Consider the following 20,512-nt stretch of genomic DNA (forward strand, 5'->3'; position numbering starts at 1 on the left):
TGCTTGAAAGTCTTTTTCTATAGAGTATAACTTTAAGTAACTCTATTAAAAACTTGGATAACTTATTTCTTAAACAGAAAAAAAAACTGCACCTTTATTTAGTTCTAATATTTGAGTAATGCATAGCTTCAGAAATTCTGCAGAGCAACATAATTATCTGCCTAACTAGCCCTGTGTTTGATAAATGGGACTTCTATAATTCGAGTGCTTTAACTTCGCTTATACCCTGGCATATGTTTACTGCTCACTTTGTGTGCTTTGTTCCCGATGAGAGAGGGATTGCCTGTGATCAGTACCCGAGCAGTCTTTGCTAACTTCTCTACGGTGTGGTCGTGGGGCCTCATATGATAATGGAATGTCGAATCGAGAAAATGTAAAAGTGGGTCTAGGACAATTAAAATATATTGCACTATGGAAGGAGCAAATCTGAAATACCTTTGTAGGACACATACACAACTCAAGGCTTGTGAGACTCCCACATTGGCAAAGGACATGGGCTTTCTGTCCAAAATTACAAACTATAAAAAGTAAGCTATAATGAACTGAAAAGAGTAAAATAATAATATAGTGACATAAAATAAGCATTATAGGGATAAAAGGATTCAAAACAAATTGTACAATAAAATAATATGGTATTATTAATGAACATTTTTTAAAGTGAAAAAAGGAATTTCTGGAATTAAAAAATAATATTATTATGGTATATTAAACCCATGGACATTAAAAACAAGTGGGGAGAATTAGTGATTGGAGGAATGTTCTGCAGAGAGATAAAAAGAAGGAAAATCTGAAAAACTAGGAATGGTTAGGGAATAAGATACTCAGTATGTATATAAAAAAATTGCCGAACAAAAAGAAAAAATGGGAAACAATGACTAATATGTTTTCAGAATTTATAAAAAGTGTAAGTTGTCAGATTAAGGAAGTTTGCCAAATCCTGAACAAAATAAATAGTAGAAGTAAATCTGAAGAACACCCCCATCTTAAAATTTAAAAAAAAAAGAAAGCAAAGAAGAAAGTCATGTTGCCTCAGAGGAGTGAGTTAGATTGACACCTCACTTCTCATCAGCAGTAACAGATCCCAGAAAAATATCATCTGAATACTGAGGGAATAACACCATCAGCGTGGAGTTCTATATGCAATTAAATTATAAATTAAAAAGAAAGTATTCACTGGAAAAGTGTAACAGTTGTAAACCTGTGCTAACTGAATAACATAGCCAAAAGCATAAAAATTAAAAATGGCAATCTGCCCTGGCTGGTGTGGCTCAGTGGTTGAGTGCTCGCCTGCAAATCAAAGGTTTGCTGATTTGATTCCCTGTCAGGGCACATACCCAGGTTATGGCCAGATCCCCAGTTGGGGGCGTACTAGAGGCAACCATACATTGATGTTTCTCTCCCTCTCTTTATCACTCCTTCCCCTTCTCTAAAAAGTAAATCAATAAAATCTTTAAAAAATGGCAGTCAACCAGAAGAAATTAACATCCGCAATCGTACTTGGGAAAATTTAATCCATTTTCTTCAAATTGATTAAATAGACTAAAATGAATGATAGTAGAGACAGTAAACAAAACATTAAATACTGGTCTAGATTGATCTAGCTTATCAAGTGCAGAAAATACATTTTATTTATATTTGGAGCAGTCAAAAAAAGAAACTAAACTGGCCAGGTACTAAACATAAAGGAAATCTAAATGAATTTTTTTACTGTACCTGTAGTAAGCTTAGAAATAAATGATAAAAAGATAGTATTCTGCCCCCAGGCCTCACCATTTCATTTTAAAACTTAAAAAATTCTTAGTAGTGATTAGAAATCATACTTAGAAAATGAAACAGAGCTAAACAATAGTGAAATATTACATATAAACCACCTGTGGGGGAAACCACTGTAGTGACTGAGAAAAATTCTGTGGATTCAAATAGAAGGTAAGATATTTTGTCAAAAAAATATTTTTCAGAAAAAGGTATTTAAATTTGTGTTCTTAGGAACTCTTTAATTGCAATTCTCATATTCTCTTTTCTTGAACATGAAAGTTCAAGATGGGCACATTGACCTGAAGTGCCTTTTAGTACATGTGAGTATGGAAAGCTCAGAGCTCATCAGATAAGAGACAAAGAAATCTAGCACAGATCTGATGTTAAAAAAAAATCACTTAAACCCTGGGTGGTGGTTCAATTGGTTTGGAGCTTCGTCCCTTACACCAGAAGGTTGTAGGTTTGATCCCCTGTCAGGGCACATACTCAGGTTGCAGGTTCCTGGACTGAGCACATGCAGGAAGGTGGTAGATGTGGGGAGGAAACCCATCAGTGTATCTAAAATCAAGAAAAACATATCATTGGGTGATGATTTTAAAAATTACTTAAAAATAATAGACTCTGGCTACATTATAGATGTTAAAATATATACCAAGGGTACAAATAGGGAAAAAGTCCTCTAATATTTTATTTAAATGGGTAGTTGTGGCTTAGAATAAAAATTTCAATGATTGTATAATGTACTGATTCAAAAAGTGGTTATGTAACTGGAAAATTTACTGTGACTCAAAGTTTTGATACATTCATGTGTCATATGTTAGGAGTTTGAAGAAAAGTATTTTGTGACATGAGATGAAGCAGACAATAATCTGAATTAATATTTTGTAGATCATGTGTTTTAATATTTAAGTATACTAATAAATGTATATACATTTGGCTATTTTACATATTCAGATACAGATTATTTTTAAATATTCTAACAGGCAAAATGGGAAGATCATTTTATATTTGGAGTTATCTTAACCTTGGACATACTTAGTTAATGACCTTAAAGCACATATTACAAAAGAAAAATGACTGGAAATTACTTAGGCAGTAACTTTTGAGTTTTAGGGATCCATTAGAAAGTAGGCCACAGAGTAAAGCCAACAAGTGACAAGGAAAATGATGGTGAAAAGGACAGAAATTAACAAAAGAAAAATATAAGAAACAAAATAAAAAATGAAAGCTGGCTTTTAGACCAATAAACCAAACAAACTTATACCAAAATTAATTAAAAGGGAAGGCAGAAAGGGAAATGATGTGAGGATTATACCTGCAGATGTAGTAGAGATATAAAAAATTCATGAGAATATAGTGAATAACTTTCTAGAAATATATCACCAAGACTTTTATAGGAAAGCAGATTCACTTATACAATAAGGATTTAAGTATTTCGGCCATGTTATATTTGAGATAATCTTCATATGCTGACCAAGCCAAGTTAGCCAAGCAAGTTTTGGACATATGTACAACCAAGATTTTGGAGTTACTGGCTTATAGATGTTTAAAGCAGGTCCATTTGGAAGCTGTTTTAAGACCAGAGATGAGAGAGATCTAAACTAAGGCAATGCAAGTGGGACTAAGAGGATATGGAATTAAAAGATAGAACTGAAATATACTTAGGTTCGTGAAAGTAGATGACTATAGGAAGGGAATATCTATCAACCATTTCCTAGCTAAGAGTTAAGGAGATGATAAGAGTTAGGAAATGAGAAGTTTAATACTTTCAACTGAATTTCCCAGCCCAGTGTATTAGATTAAAAACTTGGAAGTTCCCTCTCTGTAGAGAGGTTTATTGGCATGTGATTGAGTAAAATTTAGGAAAATGACCTTAGTTTCAATGCTTTAATTTTATTCAATTTGAAGAATTTTCAGTCTTATTAATTATAAATCTTAAAAACAATGTAGTTTTAAATATGAAATTTAGTTGTAGATTAATTTAGTTGAAGCTAGTGTAATGAATAAAAGTTTCTTGGCAGAGATACTCCCAAAATAAGCTGATCTTCAAGTAATAATTTATTTAATATCGTTCTCACCGTAGGTTTTCAAATTGGAATTACAGTCATTTTTTCCTGGAAAGGGAATAATGATTAAGACTGTTTGATCTTTAGGTAGATTTGTGGGAGGACAACCACTTTTGTTAGATGTTTGTATGAACAGTTGCCCTAAGACGACAGAATGATGGTTTTTCTGAATTAGGATTCACTTCTGTTGACAAAGGGGGAGACGATATAATTTAACACTGGTTTTGTCTGCATTTCAGTGAAGGCCACTAACTTGCTGATGAGTAGCATGCAGATTGCTATTGTGCAGACTATGGCCATTTTGTACATTTTGGGTGAATAAGCTACTTGTGTATTTTCTCTACTTGGGTTTTTCAACTTTGAGGAGGAAAAAATATTTTTTATAGAGTTATCTTCCACAGTTTACATTAGTCAGATTTCCTTTGTCTTTGAAAGAACAGGAAAAAGGTTGAAAAGTATTTTTGAACTCATTTCTTTAGACTTTGAATCCACCTATCCTCAACTTTATCTCTGTGTCTGCCAGCCTGGGTCTTGCAGGTGCATCTGACTCAACTGACAGCATTGGGGCCCTTGTTTCCTTGCTGTGTGTTCTCTTAATTAAAGTGTTAGTGGTGATCAATATGCTTTATACTGTTATGTTATTTGGGACTCATGCTATTTTAACTCACAGCTATAAATATTTTTATAGAATGTGAAATAGTAGAAAACAGAAAATTACAATAAAATGAGAGTTGTTTCTTTAAACTGACATTTTAAAATGTTTTAATTTTTTAGAATTATACACCTGAAACACATAATTTATCAACTAGTTACCCCCCAAAATTCAATAAAAATTAAAAAAATAAAAGATAAATAAAATGTTTAAATTTAAATTTTATTCTCTACATATGTTTAAATAAAAGCATTAAAATATAATAGATCAATTATGCTTTCTTTTTCTTTACAGAAGGTGACAACAGAACTTACAAGAGTGAAGAATTTTTAAAGAAGGTGACAAAAAGAAAGAAAATGCCTAAACCAGTAAGTATATTTATTTTATTTTACTTTTTGCCACTACTTACATAGCATTGAGTTCCTTTTGGAATAAGACCAAGTGTTACGGTAGAGTTGTTGGGAAGAAAAGACACTGGTGTTACTGTTACTTATTTTAGACTGATGTTGCTAGAGTGCAGTATTATGTAGGCCAGTGAAGAAGAGGTATATGTAACATTGTCTTTAAGATGAAAATTTATAGGTTCTAGGATCAAACTGTCCAATTTTTGTCCTGGATCTGCTACTTAGAGTGCATTTGTTAGGTTAGTTCAGTCTCTCCACTTCTTAATTTCCTCATATATAAAATGGAGATATATATGGTGAGCATTAGGAGAAGTTGGTATACATTCAGTATAGTAAATAACAACTTATTGTTAAAAGGAGGAATGAGAGGTTCATGCGTTAATATTTGTCTCATAGTCCTGGCTTTGATGTTGGTGATACCACTGCTGATATATAGTCTTAAATTTTTTTTTACTTAAGGGTACACGTGTGTTCATTTTACTTAGCTTTATATTAATGTAGTTCTTGACTAAGTCTTATGCCTTTTGTCTTAAGATAAATGTTCTTTATCTAACAAACTTCGGGGTTTTTTTTCAATAATTTTCTTTTGGACAGTTATATTTTTTAAAAAATTATTGGTTATTGTTACTGGAATTTTCTGGCATGCATATCACTCTGGCATTACTTTAAAGACTTAGCAGATAACAAAGTGTGCATTGTTTGAGGGAGAGAAGAATAAAAAAAAAATAAAAGTCATAACCATCAGAAAGGAAGAAGTAAATTTTTCTATTTGCCATTACTAAAACTAATAATTGAATTCAAGATGGTTGGACAGAAGGTTACATGTAAAAAAAAACGGTTGTCTTTTATATATACTAGCAGCAAAATTTAAAAAATTACTTGTAACAGCATCAAAGACATAAAATACTTAGAAATAAACTTACAGAATCTGTACATGATTTCTATACTGAAAAATTCTAGGAAACTAAAGACCTAAATAAACAGATAAATGTATATTGTCTAGATATGTCTAGAAAACATTAGGATGTCACTTCTCCTTAAATGTAGTGGTAGATTGATTGCAATTCCAATCAGTTAAATCTTAGCGGGCTTCTTTGACTAAAATTGACTAGCCGATTGGTTGTAAATCCAAACCAAAATTTATATCAAATAGCTAAAGCAATTTTTAAAAAGAACAAAGTTGGAAAACTTTAGCACTCCTGAATTTCAAGATTTATTCACAAGCTATAAAAATAAGAAAGGGTGGTACTATTGAAAGGATAGCTAATAGAATTAATGAACAAAAGTATAACTACACACATATGTTATAATGAAAATACTTTTATTTTCAACAAGGTTATCACAGAATTCAAGGAGAAAATTAAATTGTTTCCAACAGATGGTATTGGAACAAAAACTTATCCATACAGAGAAGCATGAACATAAACCCTTATTTCATACTGTCATTACATAAAAAATTATCTCTAAATGGATCATAGACCTAAATGCAAATGCCCAGATTATAAAACTTCTGAAGAAAACATGAGGAAACATTTTTGTGACCTTCAGGTAGGCAGAGTTTTTTAAAGAACACAGAATGTTTGAACCATTAAGGAAATTGGATTTCATCAAAATTAAAAACAGTAATAAGAAAAATGGTAAGGTAGAATGGGAAAGAATAGTTCCAACATAAAGTTTTTATAGAACTCAACAAGTTTTTTAAAAGTGGGAAAAATCTTTGAACAAATACTTCACAAGAGAACATATATTAATGGCCAAAATAAACACTTGAAAAGATCCTCAATATCTTTAGTTATAAGGGAAACACATATTAAAACTATATGAGATACAACTTGTACTCATTAGAAGGGCTAAAATTGAAGACTGATGGTATTAAGTGTGTGATAAGTTGGTAATAAGTATGTGATCAACTGGAACTCTAATATATTTCTCAGAGGAATGTGGAAGTTTGCAACTGCTTTGGAAAACTCTTTTTGTCAATGTAATTGAGTGGAGATTGTTCCTTAGGATAAGAATTCAAAATTGTACATACAGCTGGGTATAAACTATGTGTTGTTAATGCATAAAAATTCTGGAAGAAAATGTTTTAAGCTATTAAAAGTAATGTATTTAAAGGAAAAAAAAGTAATTTTTTTCCTTTAAACTTTTTAGCTCAGTGTTTAATTTAGTCACCCCTGCTCTCCACTATCCCAAAAATGAAAAAGAAGAAAGTTCAGTATTTCAGAATGCAGGCATGGAGAAATTTAATTTGATCTTTATATTTTACACTGATCTTGTTGGCCCAGCTTTATGCTGAGTAGATACGTAACCTAGGCCAAGTGACAACTTCTGTAGATGTTTTTTTAACTGTAAAATAAAGTTTATTTAATAATGTGCTCTGATCACTTCTGAGAATTACTACTAGGATGAAATGAAAAAGGCTTTAAAAGTTGCCTTATAGTGCTTTTATGTTAAAAATTTAGTGCTTTTATGTTAAAGATATTGATGTGATATTTGTATTTGTCATTTATGTTAATATCTAATAGCTTTATTCTTGTTACATTTAAGTGAATTAATATCTTTAAATTTTCTCAGTTTTATATTCTAATGTGGTATATGATGATAGATAACCCACTAAACAAAAGTATTTTGGGATGTTTTGTAATTTTTAAGAATATAAAGAGGAAGTTTGAGGACTTCTGGCTTAGGGCATTACTGTTTTTTTGTAATTGAAGGTGAATTTTGGCTATATTGGGTTGCAGCCAGCAGGAAGGGAGGAAAAACCATAGGGAAGCATGTTAACTATTTTATGCCTCAGTCTGGAAGTGGCCTGTATCTCCTCTGCTCATGCTTTGTGGGCAAGAGCTTAGTCAGATAGCCATATCTTTTTAGCAAGAGACATTGTTCTGTAACTCAGTAGCCATATGTCCAACTAATTTTTTACATTTTTGGTGGTCAGATAATAAGCATTTTGTATCACAATTATAGTTAGCTTGAAAGAGAAAAATTGTATGATATGATAAATTTAGAGAGAGCAGTTGCTAAAATTGAACTATTCATGATTTAAAAAACAAAAACCAATACTATGAAGCTAGGTATAGAAGAAAAGCTACAGCAAAAGCTGTTAATGTGTTAACAATGGAAGCATTTCTTTTAAAATCAGGAACAGGATAAAAGATACACACTATCACTGTTGCTCTTCAACAATGAACAGAAAAACCAACAGTGTGCAGAAAAAAAGGTCAAAAAAAAGCTCATGAACTGGAAAGGAAAAACAATGTTTTGAAGGTGTTATGGGAGAAACTCGCAGAAACTCAGTTCTCCTTGCTGACACAGTAAAGAATTATAGATCAGCAAATCTGTTAGCATGTAAGTGGGTTTATTGGTGATTCATTCTCATGGAATAGAGCAGGCCTAGCTAAGGTGGGGGGTGAAAGACACAGGCAAAACAGGGTCAAAGGTGGGTCAAAGGTGGCCTGAGGCCTGTGGTCAGACATCAAAGAGCTAGAGTCCTTTGTTCTGAGGATTCATGTAGTTGGTTGGATGAGGGTGAAGAAGTTACATATTGATTGACAGGTAAAAGTGGTGCCAGCTTTCCTGGGGGGATGTGACTACCCAAACTTAGGTATGTGTAGGGGTCTGTTAGTCCAGATCTTTTATCTCGCTCCAGACTCCATTTATACGTTTTATAAGACAGATATGTAACAGAAGGCAGTTAATTAAAATTGGGCAGTTACCCAAAGTTATTGATGGACTTCTTTCTATAAGCATTAGAGACTCCCTCATAAAACAGATAGTGACCAGACATAGGCAATTAACCAAAGTTGTTTTATGGGCTTCTTCCTTTGGGCACTGTGGACCCTCTCCTGCCTTTCAGGCCTTAGGGTGGAAGCACAGTTTCAAAGGTTTTTGTTCCCAGATAGTGGAGAAGATTCATAGAATTTCAGGGGCTGCCCTCCCATGTTAGCTTGGTGTTTCTTGTGGAGTTGGAACACCTGGCAGTATTATCAGACCAGGCTCAGGACTGCTGAGTTAGTGGGTGAGACATGTTTCTCTCCTCCTCCCTGCCTTGGTTTGCTACCTATCCTACCTAACAAAGATGTTAAGATTCTTTTTTAATGTAAGGTACTGTCAAAGTATGGCCAGCCCATAGACCCAGTTTAGCTTGCCACATGTTTTTGTATAGCCTGTAAACTAAGAATGGTTTTACATTTTCAATGTTGGAAAAAAATCAAAAGAATAATATTTTACATGTGAAAATTATATGAAATTCAAATTTCAGTGTATAAAGTTTTATTGGAACATAGTATGCTTCATTATCTATAACTGCTTTGTTGCTATAGTAGCATAGCTGAGTAGATGCAGCAGGCTGTATGGTCCACAAAGCCTAAAATATTTACTGTTGGTTCCTTTACAGGAAGAGTTTTTTGGCCCCTGGTTTATGTAAATAGATTTACAGGCTTATTGTAATAGTTGGCAAGGCAACTGGTAAAAGGATTGATTAAAAACCAATTGTATTTCTATAGAAGCAAAACCACAAAGAATTGTAAAGGTATTTCATAATTTTCACAATCCTGTATTTGAAACCCTTTAAGCTAGGTGAGTTTTAGTATTTTGGATTTTTGGGGGTTGTAGAAAGATAATATACCATATTTATGTGTACATGCCATTATCACTTTATGTGTATGTACCATTATCATTATGTGCATTATGAAACTTTTGTTGTGTGTTGTACTACCTCAAAACCAATACTTCTGTAGATCAGTCTGTGAATATTCATTAGAAGTGGGGTGAATTAATTCACTAGTTAGTTTCATTATTACTCCAAGACAATTTTTTTCTAGAAATTAGCTAATAACTTCAATTTTAATATTTTTAGGATGTCAGGGGATTGTGGGCCTGTATTTATAATAGCTATGAAACCATAATGAACTAGGAGAAAGATATCTTAACAAATGGTTAATAAGATTTTTATGGAGAAATTTGTAAATACTTTTTTGAAAGACATTAAAGAAGACCTAAATTCTCAGAGAGAATCATAGACATGGATAGGAGAGTCAGTACTGAAAACTTGTCATTACCCCAAGAGAATTCATTGTGTTAATGAATTTAGTGTGGTTCCAGTGTAAATCATGATAGCATATTATGATTTATAATGAAAAGTTTACAATTTTATATGGAGCCAAGAGGAAGAACAGAAAGCTAAGAATAGTTTAAATAATTCTGAAGATAATGAAAGGAGACTTGTTGTACCAGATATCAAGACTTATTTAAAGATACAGTAATTAAGACAGTAAGTATTGGCAGAATGGTTAAAGTGACCAATGCAACAGAATTATTACAGATTCAGACCCGTACCTGTAGACATTTGATTTGTGACAGTCATCTTTGTGGTATGACTCAATTAATCAGTATACATTGTTTGGATATATTATATCTCCATATCTTTATCCTAATGGGGATTAAAGAATGAAATCGTACTTCTTCAGATCATAAGCAAAAATCATTGAAGACAACTTATGAAAAAGAAAACTTTAGTAGGAAAATATTAAATGTGTATTGATTAGTTAATATCCTGATTTTGGAGTGGAGAAATATTTCTTAAATATAGCACAAAAACTATGTAAACATTGATAAATTCAATATTAAAATTAAGGATATGTTTACTGTAAAGAAGGGCACTTTATAAAGTAGAATGACCAACTTCTAACTTGTAGAAAACCGTTTTTGTAACACAAATAATTGACAAAGTACCTAGGATGTGTAAAGATTTCCTACATAGGAGTAAGAAAAAGACAACGCAAGTAGAAAAATAAGCAGTAGACAAAAACACATTTCAAAGATGATGAGACCGAGTAGTTAATAAACATACTGTATTGGTTTTATGTTGCTCTATAAAAAATTGCTGCAATTTTAATAGTTAAAACAACATCCATTTATACCTTTTAGTTTTGTAGGTCAGCAGTATGGGGTGACATGAGTGGATTCTCTGCTCAGGGTTTCACTAGCCTGAAATCAAGATTTAGCTCAGCTGTCTTCTCATCTGGAGCTTGGGGTTCTTTTCCAGGCTCATTCCTTTCATTGGGACAATTGATTTCCTTGCAAAATGATGATTTTTTTAAATTGGAGGATGAAGATCCCATCTTCTTGCTAGCTGTTGGTCAAGGGTCACTTTTAGCTCCTAGGGGCTGGTGTCAGGTTCTTGCCCCCTGACCCTACCAGTTTGGCAGTGGAGAACCTTCTTTTATGTCAAAGAGAAGAGATTTGTGTCAAAATTCCTCTCTGAATTTTGAAATATTGTGTCAAAATTCCTCTCCGAATTTTGAATCTCTCTGACTTGTATAACCACTCAGAGAAAATGCTTTGCTTGTAAAGGGTTCACATGATTAGCTTAGGCCCAGGCACATAATCTTTCTATTTTAAGTTCAATTTACTAGTATCCTTAAGGATATCTGCAAAATCCCCTTTGCCATGTAACTGAATCCTGAGAGTAACACCAGGAAGGAGATTCTGGGGGCCATCTTAGAATTTTGCATCCCACCCATAGGAAAATGTCTCAGCCTCATTAGGAGCCAGGGGTCTGCACGTTAAGACCATATTGAAATATCATTTACATCCACTATATTGTCAAACATTTAAAAAATCTGTTAATACCCACTATTGGTGAAAATACAGATCAGCAGGAATTCTTACACACTGTTGATGAGAATTTAAGTTGATACTGTCATGTCGGAAGACAATTTAGCATTACACGGTAAAGTTAAAGATATGCATAATTTATTACCCAGGAATTCTTCTGAGTACTATATTTTTCAGACCATAAAATGCACCTAGGTTTTAGAGGAGGAAAATAGGGGAAGAATTTTGAGGCAAAAAATGTGGTAAAATATTTAATAACATAAATAACATAATATTTCACCAATGGAAATGTAAACAGGACTCAGCAGCAGCATTAACAATCATTATTCCTCCCAGATTTGGGGGGGGAGTGCATCTTATAGTCCAGAAAATGCGGTATATACTTCTAGAGAAACTGGTCTAGGTACACAGGCACTAGGAGATATGTATAAGAATATTCATAGCAGTATTATTCTTAACGGTAAAAATTGGAAACTGTCTATTGACAGAAAAATGGGTAAATAAATTATTGGCTAACGTAGATTCTATAGTAATAAAAACTACTCAAAAACATCAGTGAATCTTAGTATTATAATCGTGGAAAAGCAAACTACAGTGTGATATAATTTTTGTTAACTCTTTTTATCAAATATATCATGAGTTTATGCATTTTCAGAAAATATACTCATGTAACCATTGCCCACATCAAGAAAGAATACTTCATTAGTAAGTACTGTATAATTTTAATATTCAAGTTAAAAATCAAGAAAAGTGAAATTTTACAAGAAAAACTAACTTTACATATAGATACCTACATTTGTGATAGAACTGTGCTTTTTTAAAAAAGCAACAGAATGATAAACACATAATTTACATCAGTGCTTACCTGTGGGGAATTGGGGACAGGGAAATTGATAAAGAAGAAATACACTGATATAGGCAATACTTGTCATTTCTTGTTAAGGGATAATGACAGATTTATGGGTAAATGAAAACTTTACTCACAAAATTTCTGACTCTGAACATGTGGGTTTTTCATATCCAGCAATTCTCCAATTCTAGGTGGATACCGATTGTGTGTCCTGTAATTTAATTCATTCTGACACCAGCTACCTGGAGTTAAGCAGAGACTTGTCAGGTTAGTGGTTGAGCCCCTTAAGACTGCCTTGCACCCTTTAGACACCAGTCACAAGTAGTAGATCCCAGGGTATGTACACTTTTACTTAATTTGGCTACAAATTGGGGATTTCTATGATTCCCTACTCCATTTCTATAATTTGTTATAGTAGCTCACAGATTTCAGAGAAACACTTTACTTACTAGTACTGGTTAATATAAAGGTTACAAGAGAAGGGAGATGCAAAGGGTATGGTCCAGAACAGTCCTAAGCACCGGAGCTTCTGTCCTTTTAGAATTTGGTGTACCATCTTCTTTGCATGTGGGTGCATTCACCAACTTGGAAGTGTGCTGAACCCCTTCATTTTGGGTTTTTATGAAACTTTCATTATGTAGACACAATTGATTAAATCATTGACCAATGATGATGAACTCAATTCCTACTCTCCTTCCTGAAGGTTAGGGTGTGGCTGTAATAACACGGTTGGTTCTTCTAATCACATAGTTGGTTTCTTAGGCTAACACCCCTCCACCCCCATAGTGATGCTATTTAAGATTCCATCTAGAGCCCACTCATTAGCATAAACTCTGGTACGTATGAAAGGGGCTTATTATGAGTAACGAAACATGCTCCTCACATCTCCTAGGAAATTCTAAGAACTTTAGGAGCTCTTGCAGGAACCAGGATGAAGACCAAATAAGGTATTTGGTCCACATAATGTATTTCTTATTATGTCACAATTGGTTTTATTTTATTATGTTTTATTATTTACATATGTCACATGTATTTTATGTATATCAATAGTTCCTAATAAATATTACTTTAAAGAAGGAATGATCTATAAGATTTATTTGATTTAGAGAAGGTAGAAGATCTATATATACAAGTTATGGTTGTTAGAATGAGTAAAAGATGTAAGGAGAAGTAAGTCTGACTTAGAGGCAAATAGTGGAGTTAAAGTTTAAAAGATATATTTGTATCACATCATTGTGAATTCTAAGTAAAGATGCTACTCTGGATTTAAAATTATTTTGGTCAAGGCATGTTACATTTTTGGTAAGAAAATCCAACTAGAAAGGTATTTACACATAAAAAAGTTAAGAGTTTAAAATAGAATCTAACAAAGGGTAGGATGAATATTTTTTATAAAGTGAAGAATACATTTGCAGTATAAATAAAACTTTGATTTTTGTGTTTAAAGAAATATGAGATAGTGAATGACATTAAAAAATTCCAAGTTATACCTCAGTTTAAATACCTGCCATGCATTTGATATTTATGTGTCATTGTGCACATAATGGGGACTCTTTCAGTTTCTATAGAAATGTGCATATCTCTTAGTATTGTTGCAGGGGCTACATGAGAAAATGGAAAACTCATGGCTTAGTGTCTGTTAGGAATTCATAAAAGTTCTTAAAAGGAGACTTCATAAGATGTTTGTTTTGCAAGTAGATTTAAGGTTTTCTATAATTAAAGTCAAACCTTATCACTTTATCTATAAAAGAAACTACTAGATATAGTTATACATTTGCTCTTTACTGCCTGCATATTATATCACTTTATTTAAGAGATCAGATAAAAGTATTTTCTCTTGCCTAATAATAAGTGTATTCTGCCCTGACTGGTATGGCTCAGTTGGTTGAGCGTTGTCCTGCAGAACAAAAGGTTGCCAGTTTGATACCTACAGCATTGGTGTTGCAGGCCAAGGCAACCAATTGGTGTTTCTCTTACACATCAATGTTTCTTGACTTCTCTTCTCCCTCCTTTTCCCCTCTCTCTAAAACAAAAAATTTTTGAAAGTGTATTCTCTTTCCTACTGATTATTTCTTTCATTTTTATTATAGATCAACGTAAGAGTAACCACAATGGATGCTGAGCTGGAATTTGCCATCCAGCCCAATACAACTGGCAAACAACTTTTTGACCAGGTATCATTTAACCAGATGAACTATGCAACTTTTGACACCATAGTATCTATACTATTGCACTTCTTTCTGTTTTTCTAGACCTTTACTGATAGTGCAACATTGTAGCACTGGAATTTTTCACAGTACCACTGGAATTTTTCACAGTACCTATTCAGGTATCTTGAACAGCTGTGTAAATATTAGGTATTCCTTCTCATTCCTAGATTTGTGGGGTAGGATTTAAAAAAGAAATATTAGCAGCTTGTGTTCCCCTCAATATTTCAAGTACCCACCTGGCACTGTACAAAGTTATTATAATATTATTGATTATATTCCTTGTGCTGTACTTTGCATCCCCAGGACTGTTCTATAACTACTAATTGGTAGTTCTTAATCCCTTTACCTTTTTTATTATTAAATTTATTGGGGTGACATTGGTTCATTGGAACATACAGGTTTCAGGTATATATTTCTCTGATACATGATCTGTATATTAAATTGTGTGCTCACCACCTAAGGCAGATCATCTTCTGTCACCATGTATTTGGCCCCCTTGACCCTTTACTACTCCTCCAGCCTCTTCCCTCTGGTAACCGCCATGCTGTTGTGTATGAGTTTCAGTTTTATATCCCATATATGAGTGAATTATATGGTTTTTTAGCTTTTTCTGACAGACTTACTTTGCTTAGTCTAATATTCTCAAGATCCATCCATATTGTATTTATATCTGCTGTGCAGATCATTGTAGTGAAGGCTAAAAGGAAATCTGAGACACCGCACGTAGTGGAATGGGTGCATATTCTAGACAAATGGGGTGGGGTGGCAGGAGCAAAGACACAGGGAATTATAGCTGTAAGTAGGCACCAAATGACACTTCAGTGTCATAGGCTTGTTTGCTAGCCTTGAATGTCATGTTAAAACACTTGGATTACTGATTTTTGTCTTTTTTTCTCTCCTGAGTGCACATTTTAGTCACCTGTGGTTTAAAAAGGGGGGGGGGTATGGACAGTGCATGGAAACTACCTCCAGAAATTCCAATTTTATTATCTGGGGCCTACTCTAAGTTTTTTTAAAAGATTTTATTTATTTATCTTTAGAGGGGAAGGGAAGGAGAGAGAGAGAGAAATATCAATGTGTGGTAGCCTCTCATGAGTCCCCTGCTGGGAACTGGCCTGCAACCCAGGCACGTGCCCTGACTGGGAATACGAACTGCGTTCGTGTGGTTCACAGGCCTGTGCTCAATCCACTGAGCTACACCAGCCAGGTGTAGCTCAGTGGATTTAAACCACTAGTTTTGTTTTTGTTTTTTTTTTTAAGTTTAAGCTCCTCAGGTAATGCTGTATGCAATGTTCTGAGTAATAAGTTTTATTGAGAAAAGGAGGAAAAAGAGATTGTTGTCCAGGGTCAGGTGATTAAAGTGAGTTGTTAATTGCAGAGAGGAGGAAAGTGATGTATCTTGCATGGCCCGAGCAAGAGAGCAATAGTCTGTGGTCAGATTAACTTGGCCTTAGAGCAGTGATTTTCAGCTGGTGTGCTGCAAGAATTTTTAAAACATGCTGTACCTGACTATTTAGTCAGGGGCACTGACCCCTTTTCCCTTAAATTGTCAATTAAAAAATGGCGTCTAACACAACAGTAGCCATCCAGAGAAAGGGAATCAAAATTATTACTATTTTGCCCTGGCTGGGTAGCTCAGTTGCTTAGAGGATCATCCTGATATGCCAAGGTTTTGGCTTTGATCCCTAGTCAGGGCACATACAAAAATCAACTAATGAATGTATGAATGGGTGGAGCAACAAATCAATGTTTTCTTCTCTCTCTGTCTCTTTCTCTCTCTCCTCTGCCCCCTCCCACCTCCTCCCCACTCTGTTTCTCTCTCCACCCCCTCTCTAAAATCAATAAAATTAAAAAAATTATACCTTATTTTTGTCATATTGGCAAAATACATATTTTGGTGTGCTGCAGAATTTTAGTAAGTAGTTTATGTGTGCTGTGAGATAAAAAAATTTGAAAATCACTGCCTTAGAGAATGAGGGAGAAAGTTTCTTGTGTTACAGCAGTAAATAATCTATTACCTCCCTTGGTTTTAATAGGTGTCATTCTATCACATACTGATCCAAATATAATGCAATACAAATTTAAAATTCCTGGAAAATTGTTTCTCTTCTTGAAAAAGTGGTACACTTAATCTCCTGATTAGGTAATTAATGATCTCAAAGCCCTGATAATGTCTTTTTGGAAGATGAAAGGCTTTTTCTGTGTGTATGTGAGCAAATTTTTAAAGCAAAATTATAAGCAGCTACAGTCATTCTATATTATGGGTGTTTTACCTTGTGAATAAATATCCACTGATGTTGATTCTTCTAGACCTCCTATTTGTTAAATATATAGCCTATCTTATTCAAATAAAAATGTGAATGAGTTAGCGTTTATTGTACTTCATAGCAAGTTGAAATGTTACTTAAATCAGTGAAATTCTTGTGGTAACAAAAACTAACCAGCAAGTGGATCTTATTGGTATTGATACTGAGAAATAAATTTGTTGTTTATTAAGCAGAATTGTTTTAGTTTGGATACCAGGGATAATGAAACCCCATTTATTATAGTATAGTAATGTATAGTAGTTTAAAATGTGTAGTAGTGTATAGTACAGTAATGTATAGTAGTATATGAGCTCTGCAGCCGCACCTGCCTACAGTAGAGTCCTAGCTATAGCTGTTTAATTTGGGACAGATTTCTGCATTTGCCTCATTTTTCTTCATTGTACAATTAGGATGATGATAACATTGCTCCCTTAGAAGTGAGAATTGAGATTCCATGTAAAGTATATAGAACAGTATTTTAGTACATGCACACTGCACACACATGTATACTGTATGTCATTGTAAATGAAGGTCTACATTAAGGATTCTTATCTCTTGACGATTCTTAATAGTCACTGTTCTGTTTCCTGGCATTCTTTCCCTCAGAGCCTGAGTGTAAGGATCTAAAAGCAGACTTTACCTTGGATATAGCAAGTATATGGGGTGAGCTGGTAGGTAGGTAGGTTCAGGGTTAGGCCAGGAGCAGACCAAGAGGGTAGGGGGTCGTCTCAAATGAGGGAACACAGCTACATGAGTCCACCTGCAGCAAAATCTCTCTTCTAATTACGATGTCGGCTTGAGGCCATCTGCTGTGTGTAGGAGGCTCTAGTTGAGTTCTTAACGTTCATTGTTCACTGCCAGCTCTTCCTTTACTAGTCTCATCTTTTAGCTTTTACTTGCAGGATTACAGTATTTTTAACCCCAAAGGAGTGCTCCACATGATCTGTTAGGATGCAAGAAAAAACACAAAAATGTTTATATTTTTGTCTTTCACCTTTTAGTTATTTTAAAAATATGTGCTTTATATGTATGATAACATGTAAATAACTTACAAATAAATATCCATATATTATAGTTATGTGCCCAAACATTTTTTTTACTTATACAGGATGGGGAAAAATAGGTTTACAGTTGTTCCTGTGGAAAATAGTACAATACTTATTAATAGAAGAATAAATTCTGTTTTGTGTACTCATAACTGTAAACATACTTTTGCCTCACCCTGTGCACGTATGTGTTTGCGAAGGTTCTGAGAACACTTTCAGAAGTAGGCAGAGATGTTGAAAATCCAGGACCTCTTCAGGAATTTCACAGCTGAGTGCTCTTGCTCTTCCTGGTGTTTGTTGTGGTGGTAGTATGGGTGCTTGCTGTGGCATCTCCCCTTTTACTTAGCCAGCTTTGTGAATCACACAAAGCCTGGAGGCAGAAACTGAGGCCAGCTACTTTGATAGACTTTTTCTCTTGCCCTTGACCTGTGTAAATTTCCTTCACTGCTGGAAATGTTTTCTCTGGCTCTGCTGCCAAAGATCAGTTATCTGGGTGAAAGTTCTGTTGTTTGGCATTGGTTCGATTTTGCATCAGTATGAGTTTTTACAATGTATCCCAGATCATCTAGAAATTTGTCAGTTTTTGGAATTTTTTTATGGTAACCTTTCTTAGCACAGTTAAATAACTTTTCCTCTTTTTAATTTGGTGCTGGTGTGTGTGTGTGTGTGTATCATTTCAGTGAAATTTTTCAAGAGAAGGAAAGCAAACTGAAGGCTTCAGTTTTGCTATCTTAAAACCAAAAGCCTGGCATATTTTTATGGTATTTTTTCAAAAGATTTTATTTATTTATTTTTAGAGAGAGGGGAAAGGAGGGAAAAAAACATTGATAGATTGCCTTTCACAAAAGCCCCCAACTGGGGGCCTGGCTGGCAACCCAGGCATGTGCCCTGACTGGAATTGAAAGTGACCTTTCAGTTTGCTGGGTGTTACCCAACCCACTGAGCCATACAGAGCACCTGCCTGGAATGTTGTTAGATTTAAAAGTAAAAAAAAAAAAAAAAATCAATATTTACCACTTAAAAACTAATATTGAATTTTCTGTAAAACTTTAAAAATTTTAATAGACTCTCATTTTCTCTTGCTCAATTTTCTCATTTTATTTTAAATATAGATTTAAAAAAATATCCTCTGTTAAGTATTGGTACAGTCCTGGCTCTGAGTCCTAGCTTACCACTTTATTTGCTCTTAACAGTTTTGAGTGCCTACCACAGGCTAAGCATTCTTTGAGATGACATATATATTAAGGTGAATTAGACATACTGTCAATACAGTTAATTATGATATGATAGAGCACTTGTTCTAATAGCAGTATAGATAAAGTACTGTGGGAACATCAAGGAACAAGTGATTCGTGATTCATTTATTTAAATGATAGCAGAGCTTCATTCACAGAAGCATGTTAGTTGAGCTGGGCCTTAAGGAATAAATTATTCAACAGGTCATCAAAGTACAGAAGAAACATTGTAGACAGAGGAACAAGCAAGAGCAAAGCTGTAGAAGGGTAACATTTATGGCATGTTCCCAGAATGGTTTCTTGCTCCGTGAGGGAAGAACATAGAATGCGTAATGGTGAGTGAAGGGAAGGAGTAGGGGTTATCACCAGCTGGATAACCTGGGCCATGGCATTCGAATGTCTTTGAGACTCTGTCACCAAAATGGTACAGAAGGGAGGGAGAAAAAGAGGAATACTGATCAGTTGCCTCTCACTGACTGGGAATTGAACCAGTGACTTTTCTGTTCACAGGGTGGTGCTCAATCCACTGAGCCACACCAGCCAGCCAGGGCTAGGGGTACATACATTTTTTTGAATTAGTCTTTTGGGTTTCTTTGTATATATACCCAGAAGTGGACTTGGTGGGTGATAAGACAGTTTCATTTTTAATTTTTTGAGGAAGCTCCATACTGTTTTCCACAGTGGCTGCATGAGTCTGCATTTTTTTTGTGGCAGTAAACTGAAATATTAAAATGGGATTATGACAGCTTTATATTTGTTTTCCCAGACTCTTCTTGTTATCTGTTGGGATCATAATGGGAATTGAGAAGAAAAAGGAGGTATAAAAAATGGATCAAGTACAATCGTGAAATGACACTGTAAAATTTAATATACAAACCTGAACTTAAGTTTTTAGAAATATTCCTTTAATTAACATGTTAAATTTAGGAGAGAGCTTCTCTGTAACAATGGAATATATCTATAATACCTATGTAGTTTTGTTTTTCTTTTGAAGTATAATGCCATCTAGTTATAGTATGAATATTGAAATGAAATGGACTTTTATTTTTTAAGGTGGTGAAAACAGTTGGTTTGCGTGAGGTCTGGTTTTTTGGGCTGCAGTACGTGGACAGCAAAGGTTATTCTACATGGCTTAAACTAAATAAAAAGGTAAAGTATGTATAATAACATTCAGCTAATAAGTAAGTTACTTGGAAGTTAATGATCTTGAATTTGTGCCAGGAAAGCTTAGGGTCTGACTGATTTCTGCTTCCTTTTGCAGTTATCTCGGTGCATCATTAAAGGTGTCATGTCTTTTAATTCAGTAAGGCAGCGTCAACTTTTCTTAGAAAGAGAAAAGTTCACTTTCCTATTTGAAAACTTAACACATA

The 20,512-nt window shown here is 34.1% G+C and overlaps 1 protein-coding gene across 4 annotated transcripts in view; it reads left to right on the forward strand.

The window, feature by feature from the left end:
- RDX (radixin) overlaps positions 1 to 20,512 on the forward strand; it is a 103,699-nt gene that overhangs the window by 14,874 nt on the left and 68,313 nt on the right. For all 4 annotated transcript variants that reach the window (XM_053670399.1, XM_037163870.2, XM_037163871.2 and 1 more), the window contains exons 2-4: positions 4,768 to 4,841; positions 14,436 to 14,519; positions 20,196 to 20,291. In XM_053670399.1, the coding sequence (XP_053526374.1) occupies positions 4,830 to 4,841; positions 14,436 to 14,519; positions 20,196 to 20,291 (192 nt within the window). In that variant the 5' untranslated portion in view covers positions 4,768 to 4,829. The remainder of the gene's footprint in view (positions 1 to 4,767; positions 4,842 to 14,435; positions 14,520 to 20,195; positions 20,292 to 20,512) is intronic.

This window comes from Artibeus jamaicensis, unplaced genomic scaffold (genome assembly GCF_021234435.1).
Source record: "Artibeus jamaicensis isolate MK-2021 breed Jamaican fruit bat unplaced genomic scaffold, CSHL_Jam_final contig_585, whole genome shotgun sequence".
Taxonomy (NCBI): domain Eukaryota; kingdom Metazoa; phylum Chordata; class Mammalia; order Chiroptera; family Phyllostomidae; genus Artibeus; species Artibeus jamaicensis.